We start from the raw sequence: 12,500 nt of genomic DNA on the forward strand, positions 1-12,500 counted from the left end.
CACACTCAGACTGAGGACCCCTGAGGGGGGGTTCAGTGCTCACCAGAAGGATCTTGGGGGTTTGGTGGGGGGGGGGGGGGAATTAGGGGGCTACACTGAGACATCTATTTATTTGAGAAATGCCTTTGAAATTTAACGCGGGGTGGTGGGGGGAAATAACTGCTTAATTAACAGGAGAGGTGTCTGTGGGGGATGGGTTCTGTTTATAGGAAATGCATCTTTAAAATTTCACAGAAGGGGGGGGGTGCAGAGAGAGGCGAAAGGGGGCGAGGGGTTTAGTTTGGGGGGGGGTGAGTGACGTCTGCTACTTTCGCTCATTGCTATGCTGCTGGCATCCTATCGATGAGTAACCAATCGTGTGACCTCACAACTGCAGTGTGTGTGCGTGCGTGCGTGTGTGTCTGTGGGCGTGTGTGTCTGTGTCTGTGTGTGTGCGGGGGCTGGCGAGCGGGAAGGTGCTGTGTGCTCGGCATGTTAATGATGAGAAATGAGAGAAACGCGCACACACACACACACACTCACACACACATACACACACACACACACATGCAAACACACACACACAAACACACACGCACACACACACACACACACACGCTGGTTAGAAAACAAACCCATTCCTTTTGGTTTTCCTTCCCTCTGAAAGGTGTCTGATAGGCTGTGTCGCTCTTATATGGATGCAAGTGAGAAAAATGATTTAAAAAAAAAAAAGAGATGCTGATGGAAAAAGAAAATGGGAGAGAGAGAAAGAAAGGGAGGGAGAGATAGCGGGAAGGAGAGATAGCGCGTGAGGGGTGGGGCTGTGAGGTCACAGGACGTGCTCTGTCTGCCTTCTGGGTCTCTCCAAAAGGCACAGCTCTAGAGATCAGCTCTCTGACCGGCAGGTCTGTCTGAAAAGGTGTTGTCCCTCTAAAGCAGGGCTGCCCAGCCCTGTTCCTGCAGATCCGCTACCCTGTGGGTTTTCACTCCAGCCCTAACAAAGACGCACCTCATTCACCTGCTAGAGATCTCCTCGATCTGCTAATCAGCAGAGTCAGGTGTTCCAAATTAGGGCTGAAATGAAAAGCTGCAGGACGGTAGATATCCAGGACCGGGATCGGGCAGCCCTGCTGTAAAGGCTTGGCGGTGGCGGCGGTGGCGGGGCGGGGCGGGGCGGCTGCGGTCTCTCTAATGTCACATGTCTCTAAAGGAGGTTCTCTGTAATGGCAGGTCTCTCTAAAGGCTGGTATGTCTTAAGGCAGGTCTCTCTGAAAAGGAATTGTCTTAATGGCTGGCTGCCTGAAGGGCGGGTAGTCTTAGGCGGTCTCTCTAAATGGTCCATGTCTCTAAAGGATTGTCTGTAATGGCTGGTCTCTCTAAAGGCAGGTCTCTCTAAAGGCTGGTATGTCTTAAGGCAGGTCTCTCTGAAAAGGCATTGTCTGTAATGGCTGGTCTCTCTAAAGGCTGGTCTCTCTAAAGGCTGGTCTCTCTAAAGGCTGGTATGTCTTAAGGCAGGTCTCTGAAAAGGAATTGTCTGTAATGGCTGGTCTCTCTAAAGGCTGGTATGTCTTAAGGCAGGTCTCTCTAAAGGCTGGTCTCTCTAAAGGCAGGTCTCTCTGAAGGCTGGTCTCTGTAAGCAGTCTCTTAAGCTTATGCTAAGGAGGTCTCTCTAAAGGCAGGTCTCTAAAGGCTGGTCTCTCTAAAGGCAGGTCTCTCTAAAGGCTGGTATGTCTTAAGGCAGGTCTCTCTGAAAAGGCATTGTCTGTAATGCAGGTCTATATAGCGAAGCTCTTTAAAACGCGGGTCTCTCTCTGTAAGGTGTGTCTCTCTGCAGTCTGGGCGTCTCTGAAATGCCGGTCCCGGGGCCTTCGGACAGCCGCTCTCTGGGGACCTTTCTGATTGGGTGTCTACCGTGTCAATCAGCCGCAGCCCTCTGTGTTCAGACAGATGCGTCCGCCCCCTCCCTCTCCCCCGGTAAAGGTGCCTTTGAGCGGCACCTGCCGTGTGTGTGTGTGTGTGTTGGGGGGGGGGTTAGCTGCGCCCTCGATGCGGGCTTTGTGTGCCGAAGACGAGAGTGCTGTGACGGTCACGTCATATTGGGCTGCCTAGCCGCCATGGCAACCACATCGCTGCGGTCATCTGTGTTCATCGTCAAGGAGACACACATCTTTTTCAGATATCGCGTTTGTTGCCCAAGACATCATTACCATAGACTGTGTTTGTTATCAGAGAGACAGCATTACCATAGACTGTGTTCGTTATCAGAGAGACAGCATTACCATAGACTGTGTTCGTTATCAGAGAGACATCATTACCATAGACTGTGTTCATTATCAGAGAGACATCATTACCATAGACTGTGTTCGTTATCAGAGAGACAGCATTACCATAGACTGTGTTCGTTATCAGAGAGACAGCATTACCATAGACTGTGTTCGTTATCAGAGAGACAGCATTACCATAGACTGTGTTCGTTATCAGAGAGACAGCATTACCATAGACTGTGTTCGTTATCAGAGAGACAGCATTACCATAGACTGTGTTTGTTATCAGAGAGACAGCATTACCATAGACTGTGTTCGTTATCAGACAGACATCTTCATCATCATCAGTGTTCATTTTCCTTGTTCCTTTGTTGGTCCTGCTGCAGAATGGGTTTTTGCCATGGTGGCAGATAGACTGACCTGCAGGTCAGGGAAAGAGAAATACTGTGAGACAGAAAGCTGGGCTCTGTCCCACACTCATACGCACACACACACACACATACACACACACACGGGCACACATGGGGACACACACACACACGCACTCACACACTGAAACACGCACAGGTAATTACCATGTCTTCAATTATTTAGAAGAAGTTAATTACTGCCTGATCTTCCCCGTTGGTACCTCCAGCAGGGAGAGCCTGCTCTGCTGGTTCTCTCCTGGGGGGGGGGGGGGGGTTAAGAAACCGTGTCTGATAAATGCTCCGTATTTCAGCCAGTGTGCCGGGGGCGGGGAGGAGGGGGTCCAGGGTGATTTATCACGCCCCGTTCCCATGGCCACGGGAGGCGTGAGCCAATCAGAATCTGCCGCTGCATCTTCCCTGGGCGGCGATGTGTCTGTGTGTGCAGGGCTTGGCCGTGGCTCAAGGCCACTGTGTGCGTGCTGTGGACGCCCTGTGGGCTATCACATCTATATTCTTGCTTCTCCTCATGTCTTGTCTTCAGCCCTTTTTGCTGGCTTTTATTTTAAATCTTGTAATGAGATTTGAGTTCAGCTCTTTGAATTGTGCAATACAAGCTGAAGGTTAGAGGCTATTATACGACTGAAAGGAGTTATTTGTGGGTGGTGAAGATGGAGGATGTGGTGTGGAGGGCACCCGCTGCTCGCTGGCGTATCCCCTAGTGCTGTACCAGGTGTACGCTGTGCTGGTGACCTCAGAACGTGACATTATATGCCTAAGGTGTGCCATGATGACCTCACAATGGCACAGTTTATGCCTAAGGTGTGCCGTGATGACCTCACAATGGCACAGTTTATGCCTAAGGTGTGCCATGATGACCTCCCAATGGCACAGTTTATGCCTAAGGTGTGCCATGATGACCTCACAATGGCACAGTTTATGCCTAAGGTGTGCCATGATGACCTCACAATGGCACAGTTTATGCCTAAGGTGTGCCATGATGACCTCACAATGGCACAGTGTATGCCTAAGGTGTGCCATGATGACCTCCCAATGGCACAATGTATGCCTAAGGTGTGCCATGATGACCTCACAATGGCACAGTTTATGCCTAAAGTGTGCCATGATGACCTCACAATGTCACAGTGTATGGCCATGGTGTGTTTTGATGATGTCACAATGGCAGAGTGTATGGCTAAGGTGTGTTTTGATGACCTCACAATGTCACAGTATATTCCTAACGTGTGCTCTTGATGCACTATAGTGTTACCATAGACTCTTTGGGGCAGGGGTACTCAAATCTGGCAAGAACCAGTAGTTCTCCGGTTTTTTATTCTTCCTTCTCTAATCAAGGACAGGTTTACACGTGGGACACCAGATGTAAGGGATCTCTGGGCGATCAGGGACACTAATCAATCAGTTAACTACGAGAAAGAAAAACCAGCAGTACTGCAGCACACTGGCGTGGTGAGGAATCAGTTCCTGAACGGTAAACTTTAGGCAGACCTATTCAGTGTGCACACGAGCGCGTGAATGCAGCGCTGCTGCTCAAAGGACTAGCGCATCGCTGCGCCAGCAGATGGTGTTGTCATGGGGTTTTGTTTTTTAAAAAAAAGAAAAATTCTTCCATCCGATAGATCTATTGTGATATTCTGCCTGGGACAGGTTGTGCTCGGGCCCCGGTGCATGCTGGGAAGACGGAGCTGTGTTTGGCATTGGCATGGCGTAAAATGAGGTCATCCTTTGCCGCATTTTTGGCAGCTTGTGGGCTGCTGCTGGTGCTCTGCCTTTCGGGGGGGGGTACAGAGAAAGGGCAACGGTGATTATTCTTCTATTGAAGGCGGCGAAACATCGGCGGCAGAGAGATCGGTCCCCTGTGTGTGTGTGTGTGTGTGTGTGTGTGTGTGTGTGTGAGTTTGAGTGTGCATTGGTTGTTAGTCAGGACTGTGCCCAGGTTAAATTTGTCCTCCTCCTCCTCCTCCCACTTGCCAGCGTATTAGCTCAGTGATGCAGCATGAAGTCAGACCATAATGGTCTTTTCCTCCCTCCCTCTCCCCTCCTCTCCCTCTCTCTCCTCTCCTCAACTCTCCCCTCCTCTCCCTCTCTCTCTCTCCCTCCTCCGCCTCCTCTCTCTCCTCCTCTTCTCTCTCTCCCTCCCTCCTCTCTCTCTCTCTGTCCTCTCCTCTCCTCGCCTCTCCCTCTCTCTCCTCTCCCCCTCTCTCTGGTGAGGTGGCTATGGATTCGGTCTGTAAAGCAATGCACCTGTGTCTGCGTTCTTTGTTTCTTCTCCTCCCCCTCCCGCTGCCCCTGTCCCCCTGTATCTCTCTTCCCCCTCCCTCTCCTCTTTCTCTCTCCCTCTCTCTTTCCCCCCTCCCTCTCCTCTTTCTCTCTCCCTCTCTCTTTCCCCCCTCTGGTGTTGGATGGCAGTTTTATACCAGTAGAGTGGCACACCTGTGGTTTCTCTCTCCTTAGCGGTGAATGGTGATTTCAGAGGCTTCCAATCACGCGCTTGTTCACACTCCAGACAAACATTTTGTGTGTGTGTGCATATGAGTCCGTGTGGTTGTGTGTGTGTGTGTGTGTGTGTGTGTGTGCTAATTTGCACTGACTCATCCTCATTCCCGATCCCTTTTTATCTCTTCTTTTTCCGTTCCCTCCATCCCTGCTGGCAGAGCTCTCCATACTTGAGCCTTTGATCCGGGAGGCTGTTGTGAGAACTCAGAGCCGCCCAGACTCCAGTGTGACTGAACATTTTTAATCACTGGGCATAGCACAGTGCTCCCATCTCCCTCAGCACTGCCTGCCAAGCCTGTTCCACCAGCATCACAGCCGCATGACTGGCTGAACGGCCTGTTTCGCTAGCATCCCGGCCATCTGATAGGCAGAATGTCCTGTTCCACTAGCATCCCAGCCATCTGATTGGCTGAACACGCCTGTTCTCATCAGAATACATTCTTATGTTCTCATATTTGCCGTCTGACGCAGTTTATTCCGCCTTCATCTCTGCCCTCTGATAGGCTGAACGCTGTTATTCCCACCGTGGCACTGAGGCCAGAAAGTGTGTAATTGTTTGTGAAGTTCCACGTGCAGAGCGAGGCCCGGTCCTTATTTGCCAGGACAAACGAGGAGTGTTTTGCTCCGCCCCGGTCCGAATCTCCTCGTCTCTCTTCGCCGCGTGCGAGCGCTCGCCGTCCCTCGTTTTGTCTCCTGTCTCTCACGGCGAGCGGCGCTCGGAACAGACGGGCTCGGTGACTCAGCGCGCGGCGTCACGATTTGGCGGAAAGTGGAAAGCCTTTTGAAGGGGAGATATAAATAAACGGTGTTAGAGGTGAGATCGGAAACGGGCGAAGTTCCGAGTCGTGCGTCTGGCTGCGGACGTCAGAATGACGCCAGCGTGCTTGCCAATCACCAAACTGGGGGAAGGGGTAGGAGAGTAAACACACGCACACACACACACACACACACTCCCTCTCTCTCTCACTCACACACACACACAAACACACACACGCACACACACACTCCCTCTCTCTCTCTCTCACGCACACACACACACGCACACACACTCCCTCTCTCTCTCACTCACACACACACACAAACACACTGCACACACACACTCCCTCTCTCTCACTCACACACACACACAAACACACTCCCTCTCTCTCTCACTCACACACACACACAAACACACACACGCACACACACACTCCCTCTCTCTCTCACTCACACACACACACACACACTCCCTCTCTCTCTCTCACTCACACACACACACACACACAAACACACAAACGCACACACACACACACATGCGCAGACACACGTACACACACACACACACACACACAGTACACATACACCCACACACACACTCTTTCTCTCTCTCTCTCTCTCTCTTTATTCACACACACACACACACACACAAATACAAACACACACCCTCACACACAAACACGCACACTTTCCCAGCATCCTGATTTCTCTGTCTCTCCTCCTCCCCCTCCCTCTGTGTGCTGGTGCTTGGGTACGAGGTCGCCGATGGTAACCAATCCACAGCCTTGCTGAATGGGGCTCTTTGTCTCCATGGGGAGAGCGCTCCACTGTGGAGAAACTAAAGAACAGAGAGAGGGATGAACAGAGAGAACAGGGAGAGAGAGGGAGAGGGAGGAAAGAAAAGAGAGAAGGGAGAACAGAGAGGAGAGGGAGAGAGAGGGGGAGGGAGGAAAGAAGAGAGAAGGGAGAACAGAGGAGAGGGAGAGATGTGATAGAGGGAAAGAGAGCAGAGCTCTGTCAGAAGTGTGCATTAATGTAGGGCTTCTGTTCAGGCTACGCTTTCTATCATATCCTGTGTGTGTGTATATGTGTATGTATGTGTGTGAGAGAGAGTGTGTGTGTGTGTGTGTGTGTTTGTGTGCGAGTAGGTGTCTGCGTGCGTGAGTGTGTATGCGTGTAGGTGTGTGTCTGTGTGTGTATATGTGTGTGTTGGTGTGTATCTGCGTGTAGGTGTGTTTGTGTGTGTGTGTGTGTGTGTGAGAGCGGGGCAGCGGAAACAGATTGTTGCGCGTGCAGGGCTGTACGCGTCAGCTGCTGGCACACAGGCGCGGGTCATGTGACCGGAGCCGCGCGTGGTCTCGGCGCGGTGGAGAGCGGCGGCAGTCCGTGCTGCGCGGCTGTGGGACCCTCGCGTGCCACGCGTCTGTTCCCGCCGCGGCGCCCTCCCTCCGGCCTGCCACCGCCAACTCAGACCCAGCGGGTCCCGAGGGGCCTGAGTGAGCCGTCCAATGCAGCCGTCCGATAGGCTGAACGGCCTGTTCCGCTGGCATCCCAGCCGTCCGATAGGCTGAACGGCCTGTTCCGCTGGCATCTCAGCCGTCCGATAGGCTGAACGGCCTGTTCCGCTGGCATCCCAGCCGTCCGATAGGCTGAACGGCCTGTTCCGCTGGCATCATAGCTCGATAACTGTGCTGAGTACAACCCAGAGCAACTCTTTTTACTTCAGTCCGTGTTCCAGATTTGGGAGGGTTCCGGTTTTTTTTCCTCAATCCTGCAGTCCTGCTTCGTGACACGGGCCCCAGGCAATGCGCAGTCAAGCTTGTTTGCCTTGAGCGGGGATGCCACAGCGCCCTCTGGTGGAAAGAATACCTCATTGCTACCTGAGGGAGAGCGGGCACTGTGGGGGGGGTGGCTTGTTTACCCAGAATGTTCACCCAGAGAGCAATACACATGGCAGCAGCATGGTGTCAGGAAAACAAGGAAGTAAACCTGACAGGCTGCCAGGCTACAGTTCATTTACTTGTGTATTTATTTGCACACACAGCAGATTAGAAGAAGACTTTAATTGCTTCAGTCACAGAGCGGAGATAAAAATGCATTAGGGTCTTGTTTCAGGGCTCCCAGTGCTGTGAGGTCATCAGCATACATGCTGTTGTATCACAGAAAAGTCATCCTGGATCTGCCCCAGTACACTGACTGTGTACTGACTCTACCTGTTTAGCCTGTACTGATTCTGCACCTGTACAGAGTCAGTGCTGATTCTGCACCTGTATACGGATTCTGTGTTCCTGTACTTGTACCCCTGTTTAGAGTCTCTACTTTACATTACATTACATTATAGGTTCTTAGCAGACGCTCTTATCCAGAGCGACTTACAACAAGTGCATTACAAAACTCGGAGACAAGCGCTTTACAACATTCCTGCAAGAGAGCTACAATAGGTATAACTTTGCTTAGGTATAAGTGTGAATTGTACACCCTATTTTTTTTTTTTTTTTTTTAGGAAAAAAAAAATGTTAGAGGGTAGTGGGGGGTGATGAGGTGAGATGTAGCTTGAAGAGGTGAGTCTTCAGTCTACGTTTGAAGACGGCCAGGGTCTCTGCTGTTCTGACTTGCGTGCTGTTCTGACTTACTTATTGTGTGTTGCACATGTACTCCTGTATAGAGTCTGTACTGATTGTGTGTTGCACAGGTACTCCTGTATAGAATGTGTACTGATGCGCTGTGGTACTTGTAGTCTTGTATAGTTTGTGCTGGTTATGAGTTGTAGTCCAGACTCCACTCTGGCTGATGAGCTGCTCCTCCTCTCTTCTCCGTAGGCCCAGAAGAACGAGAGGGAGTGCATCCGGCAGAAACTGGCCCTGGGGACTTTCTTTGACGAAGGACCAGCCCTGTATACTAACTACAGCCCAAACAACAAGCCCACACTGTCCACACGGTCAGTGTGTATGTGTGTGTGTGTGTGTGTGTGTGTGTGTGCATGTGTGTGTGAGAGAGAGGGAGAGAGAGAGAGAGAGTGTACGTATGTGTGTGCGTGTGTGTGTGAGAAAGAGAGCGTATTTGTGCATGTGTGTGTGTGCGTGTGTCTGTGTGTGTGCGAGAGAGAGAGAGAGAGAGAGAAAGAGAGTGTATGTGTGTGTGTGCATGTGTAAGTGTGTGTGTGTATGTGCATGTGTGTGTGCGTGCGTGCGTGTGTCTGTGTGTGTGAGAGAGAGAGAGAGAGAGAAAGAGAGTGTGTGTATGTGTGTGTGTGCATGTGTAAGTGTGTGTGTGTGCGTGCATGTGTATGTGCATGTGTGTGCGTGCATGTGTATGTGCATGTGTATGTGCATGTGTGTGTGCGTGCGTGCGTGTGTGTTTGCACGTGCACATTTCTCCACTGGTTATACCGTGTCCTGCCACTGTGAGGAGCTGTTGCACAGAAGTGCTTCTTTGGTTGTCTCTGTGTTATCCAGGATTCCTGGGGACCCCACTCTCTTTTAGTTTCAGTTTCCAGTGTCTTACCTTAAAGTTTTTGAGGAATTATATTGCATCATTTACAACAATTCACACAAATACAAGTATAACACACACACACATTAAGATAGACGAGTCCTGCTAAATTCAGAGATAAAACCATTATTATTCATTAGTGATTATTATTCATTAATAATTCCCATGAACATTATTTAATAAACTGAGTTTCAGCCCAAACACGGCACTCAAATGACATGCATATAACTCAGGGTAAGTGATTATAAACTGCCTGCGCCAGGGTCTGATGCTGTAAGTGTGCTCATTTTCACAACAGCTTTCTAAAATAATTCATATCACAGAGCAAGTGCACAGTGCAGAGTAAAGGTTTGCTTGTTCTCACAGTATTTCTCAATCGTTATAAACTTCCCCAGCTGTGGGAATGGACCTAGGCCATGATGAATTTAAGCAAAGGCAGTCCCGGGCAGGGTGTTTTCCTGTTGTTGTCATGTTTTCAAAGGTGCTACCACTGCGTGGGAAAAGCAAAGAAAAAGAAAAAGAAAAAGTGATTAATGTTTGAAAAACTCCACTGAGAGAGAGGGGTGAGAGAGAGAGAGAGAGAATTGAGAGAGAATGGAGAGAGAGAGAGAGAATGAAGAGAGAGCACATCAAGTTGTTGGAGGGGGACAGCAACAGGGAAGAAACTGGAGGAGGGAAAGAAGGTGTAGTTTTTGCCAATATTTACAAATGCATTTGATGGCAATTTTGAATTTGAATTTGGGCTAGCAATGCTTTTAATCCCCTTATTAAACACTGTAGACAAAGATGAAGATTTCTTTACTTATCTTATAATAGGTTTTATAATATGAATCAAGCCTGTTAATATATCAACTACCACCAGAAGGAAGTTGTAAATGTAAATGAAATAATAAAAATAGCCAAAAAAAAAATGTTCTGACACACATGCACATACACTTAAATTATATAAACCCATAGGAACACTCAACATCCAATCAGAGGCTTTCTCCTCAGTGAGAGGGATTAATGGGAATGGAAATCAGCATTGCTGGATTCACAGTAACAGAAAAACGTAGAAGTCTCAGCTCAGGGCTCCCCCCCCCCAGCTCGCCCCAGCCCAGCGTTCCTCCGGAAAGGGGTGGTCCGGAAAAAACCAACTCGGTCCGCGTAGAGCACGCTGGCGCAGACGTGCAGAGCAACGTTGGGGGGGTTCCTGTAAAAGCAGGGGGGGGGGTGGGGGGCCCTCCAGGTCAGCGCTCGGCGTGCGGTGGGGAGTGGGGGGGTTCCTGTATAAGCGGACGGGTGGGGGGTGGGGGGTGTGGGGCCCTCCAGGTCAGCGGTCCGCGTGCGGTCCACGCACCGCTCTTTCTCAAAAGGGGGAAGTGCGAGAGAGACGCTACTGGAACCGCGCACGGTCGCCATAGCACCGTGACCACACTCTCAACCGCTCGGTGCAGTGCTTCCACTGAGGGTGGAAATTCCACAACCGTCAGATATTGACCAAAACTCTTTTGTGAGATAATTAGAGGGGGGGGGGGACTGTCATTGGAATAGTCGCGATCACGTCATTATTAAATTCACCTCCAGGTTTTCTATGGTGAGAAAACACTGCAGATGAGAAGGGTTGGGGTTAGGTTTTGGCAACCCCCCCCCCCACTAACTGTGTGTAATACTGTTAAATGAACAATGTGTAAACACGTTATGTTGCCCCCTAGTGGTTCAGGTCATAAATGCTCCTATTCTAAAACAGGCTGATAACCACAAATGCATGACTAGATTAAGCTTTGGGTGTCTGTAATCCCTCAGTCATTCTGCCTTCTGGTAATTCAGATTGTCTGTTTGTCTTTCTGTCTGTCTGTCTGTCTGCCCTGACCTCTCTAAGCCTTCAATATGGCTGCCCTATCTAGACTATCTTTGCCTGTCTGCCTTCTTTAATGATTCTGTTTGTACTCTAACCCTTCTTTCTGTCCGTCCCCTTTTATCCTTCTGCCAACCTGTAATAATAAATCTCCTGTGTCTGTAGAATAGTCCCTCAGTGTCCCTCAGGTTATGGCAAGTTTTAACATGTTGAGCCGCAATTGGAAATGATAAGGAATATAAGTTTTTTTTAATATAAATTGTGGAAATATGTTTTTCTTATATTTGTGTGTATTTTGTACAGTTTAGGAGGAAGTGCATCTCTCTCCCTCTCTCTTTCTATCTCTCTGTGTTGTCTCTAATCCCTCGGTCCGTCTGTCCATCCTCAGGCTCCAGAATGGGACGAACCTACAGATCTGTTTCGTGAACGACAGCGGCAGCGATAAGGACAGCGACGCCGAGGACAGCAGAACAGAGACCAGCCTGGACACGCCCCTGTCCCCCATGGTGAGGCCCCGCAAACTGAGGCCCCACAAACAGAGGCCTCCCAAACCGACACTCTGCAAACAGAGGCCCCCCAACCAAGGCCCCCCAAACCTAGGCCCAAACCTTTTTTTTAAGCGGTCATGTGTCTGTGTCTATCCCCCCCCCCCCCCAGAGCAAGCAGAGCTCCTCCTGCTCGGACCGCGACGTCACCGAGGACGACTCGGAGTCCCTGGACGACTCGGACTTCCTGAGCCGGCAGAAGAAGCTGCAGGCGGAGGCCAAGATGGCGCTGGCGATGGCCAAGCCCATGGCCCGCATGCAGGTGGAGGTGGAGCGGCAGGTCCGCAAGAAGTCCCCCGTGGCTGACCTGGTGAGTGGCCCAGAGTGCAGAGTTCGCAGTTCACAGTTCACAGTTCATCGTCAGCTGCACCAATCAAATCCGCCAGACTCGTGTTCCAACGCAGTGGTTCTCAAACTCGGTCCTGAAGTTCTGAGTTTCTGTTGCTCAGTTGGTGGTTGAAAGTTCTTGCATGATTTTTCATCATTCGTTCATAGCACATTGCGGGTTTGGCTTTTTTTATCATTATCTTTGTCTTTCAATTCTTCATTATCAACCAAGTGGCTTCCTTTATTGGTCAAGTGTCCACACTTTCACCAATGAGGAGCCTATTGACTCACCCCAGTCTTTAATTTTATTAGTTTAAAAAAAAAACAAAAAAACTTTAAAACCTCTTTTCATGTAAATGTTTGCAAAGTAGCACAATTA

At 50.1% G+C, this 12,500-nt stretch overlaps 1 protein-coding gene across 3 annotated transcripts in view; it reads left to right on the top strand.

Moving 5' to 3' along the window:
* Positions 1–12,500, top strand: part of LOC135258188 (schwannomin-interacting protein 1-like) — a 29,152-nt gene that overhangs the window by 10,691 nt on the left and 5,961 nt on the right. For all 3 annotated transcript variants that reach the window (XM_064341485.1, XM_064341484.1, XM_064341486.1), the window contains 3 exons: positions 8,740–8,858; positions 11,638–11,755; positions 11,907–12,104. In XM_064341485.1, the coding sequence (XP_064197555.1) occupies positions 8,740–8,858; positions 11,638–11,755; positions 11,907–12,104 (435 nt within the window). The remainder of the gene's footprint in view (positions 1–8,739; positions 8,859–11,637; positions 11,756–11,906; positions 12,105–12,500) is intronic.

This window comes from Anguilla rostrata, chromosome 6 (assembly GCF_018555375.3).
Source record: "Anguilla rostrata isolate EN2019 chromosome 6, ASM1855537v3, whole genome shotgun sequence".
Taxonomy (NCBI): Eukaryota; Metazoa; Chordata; class Actinopteri; order Anguilliformes; family Anguillidae; genus Anguilla; species Anguilla rostrata.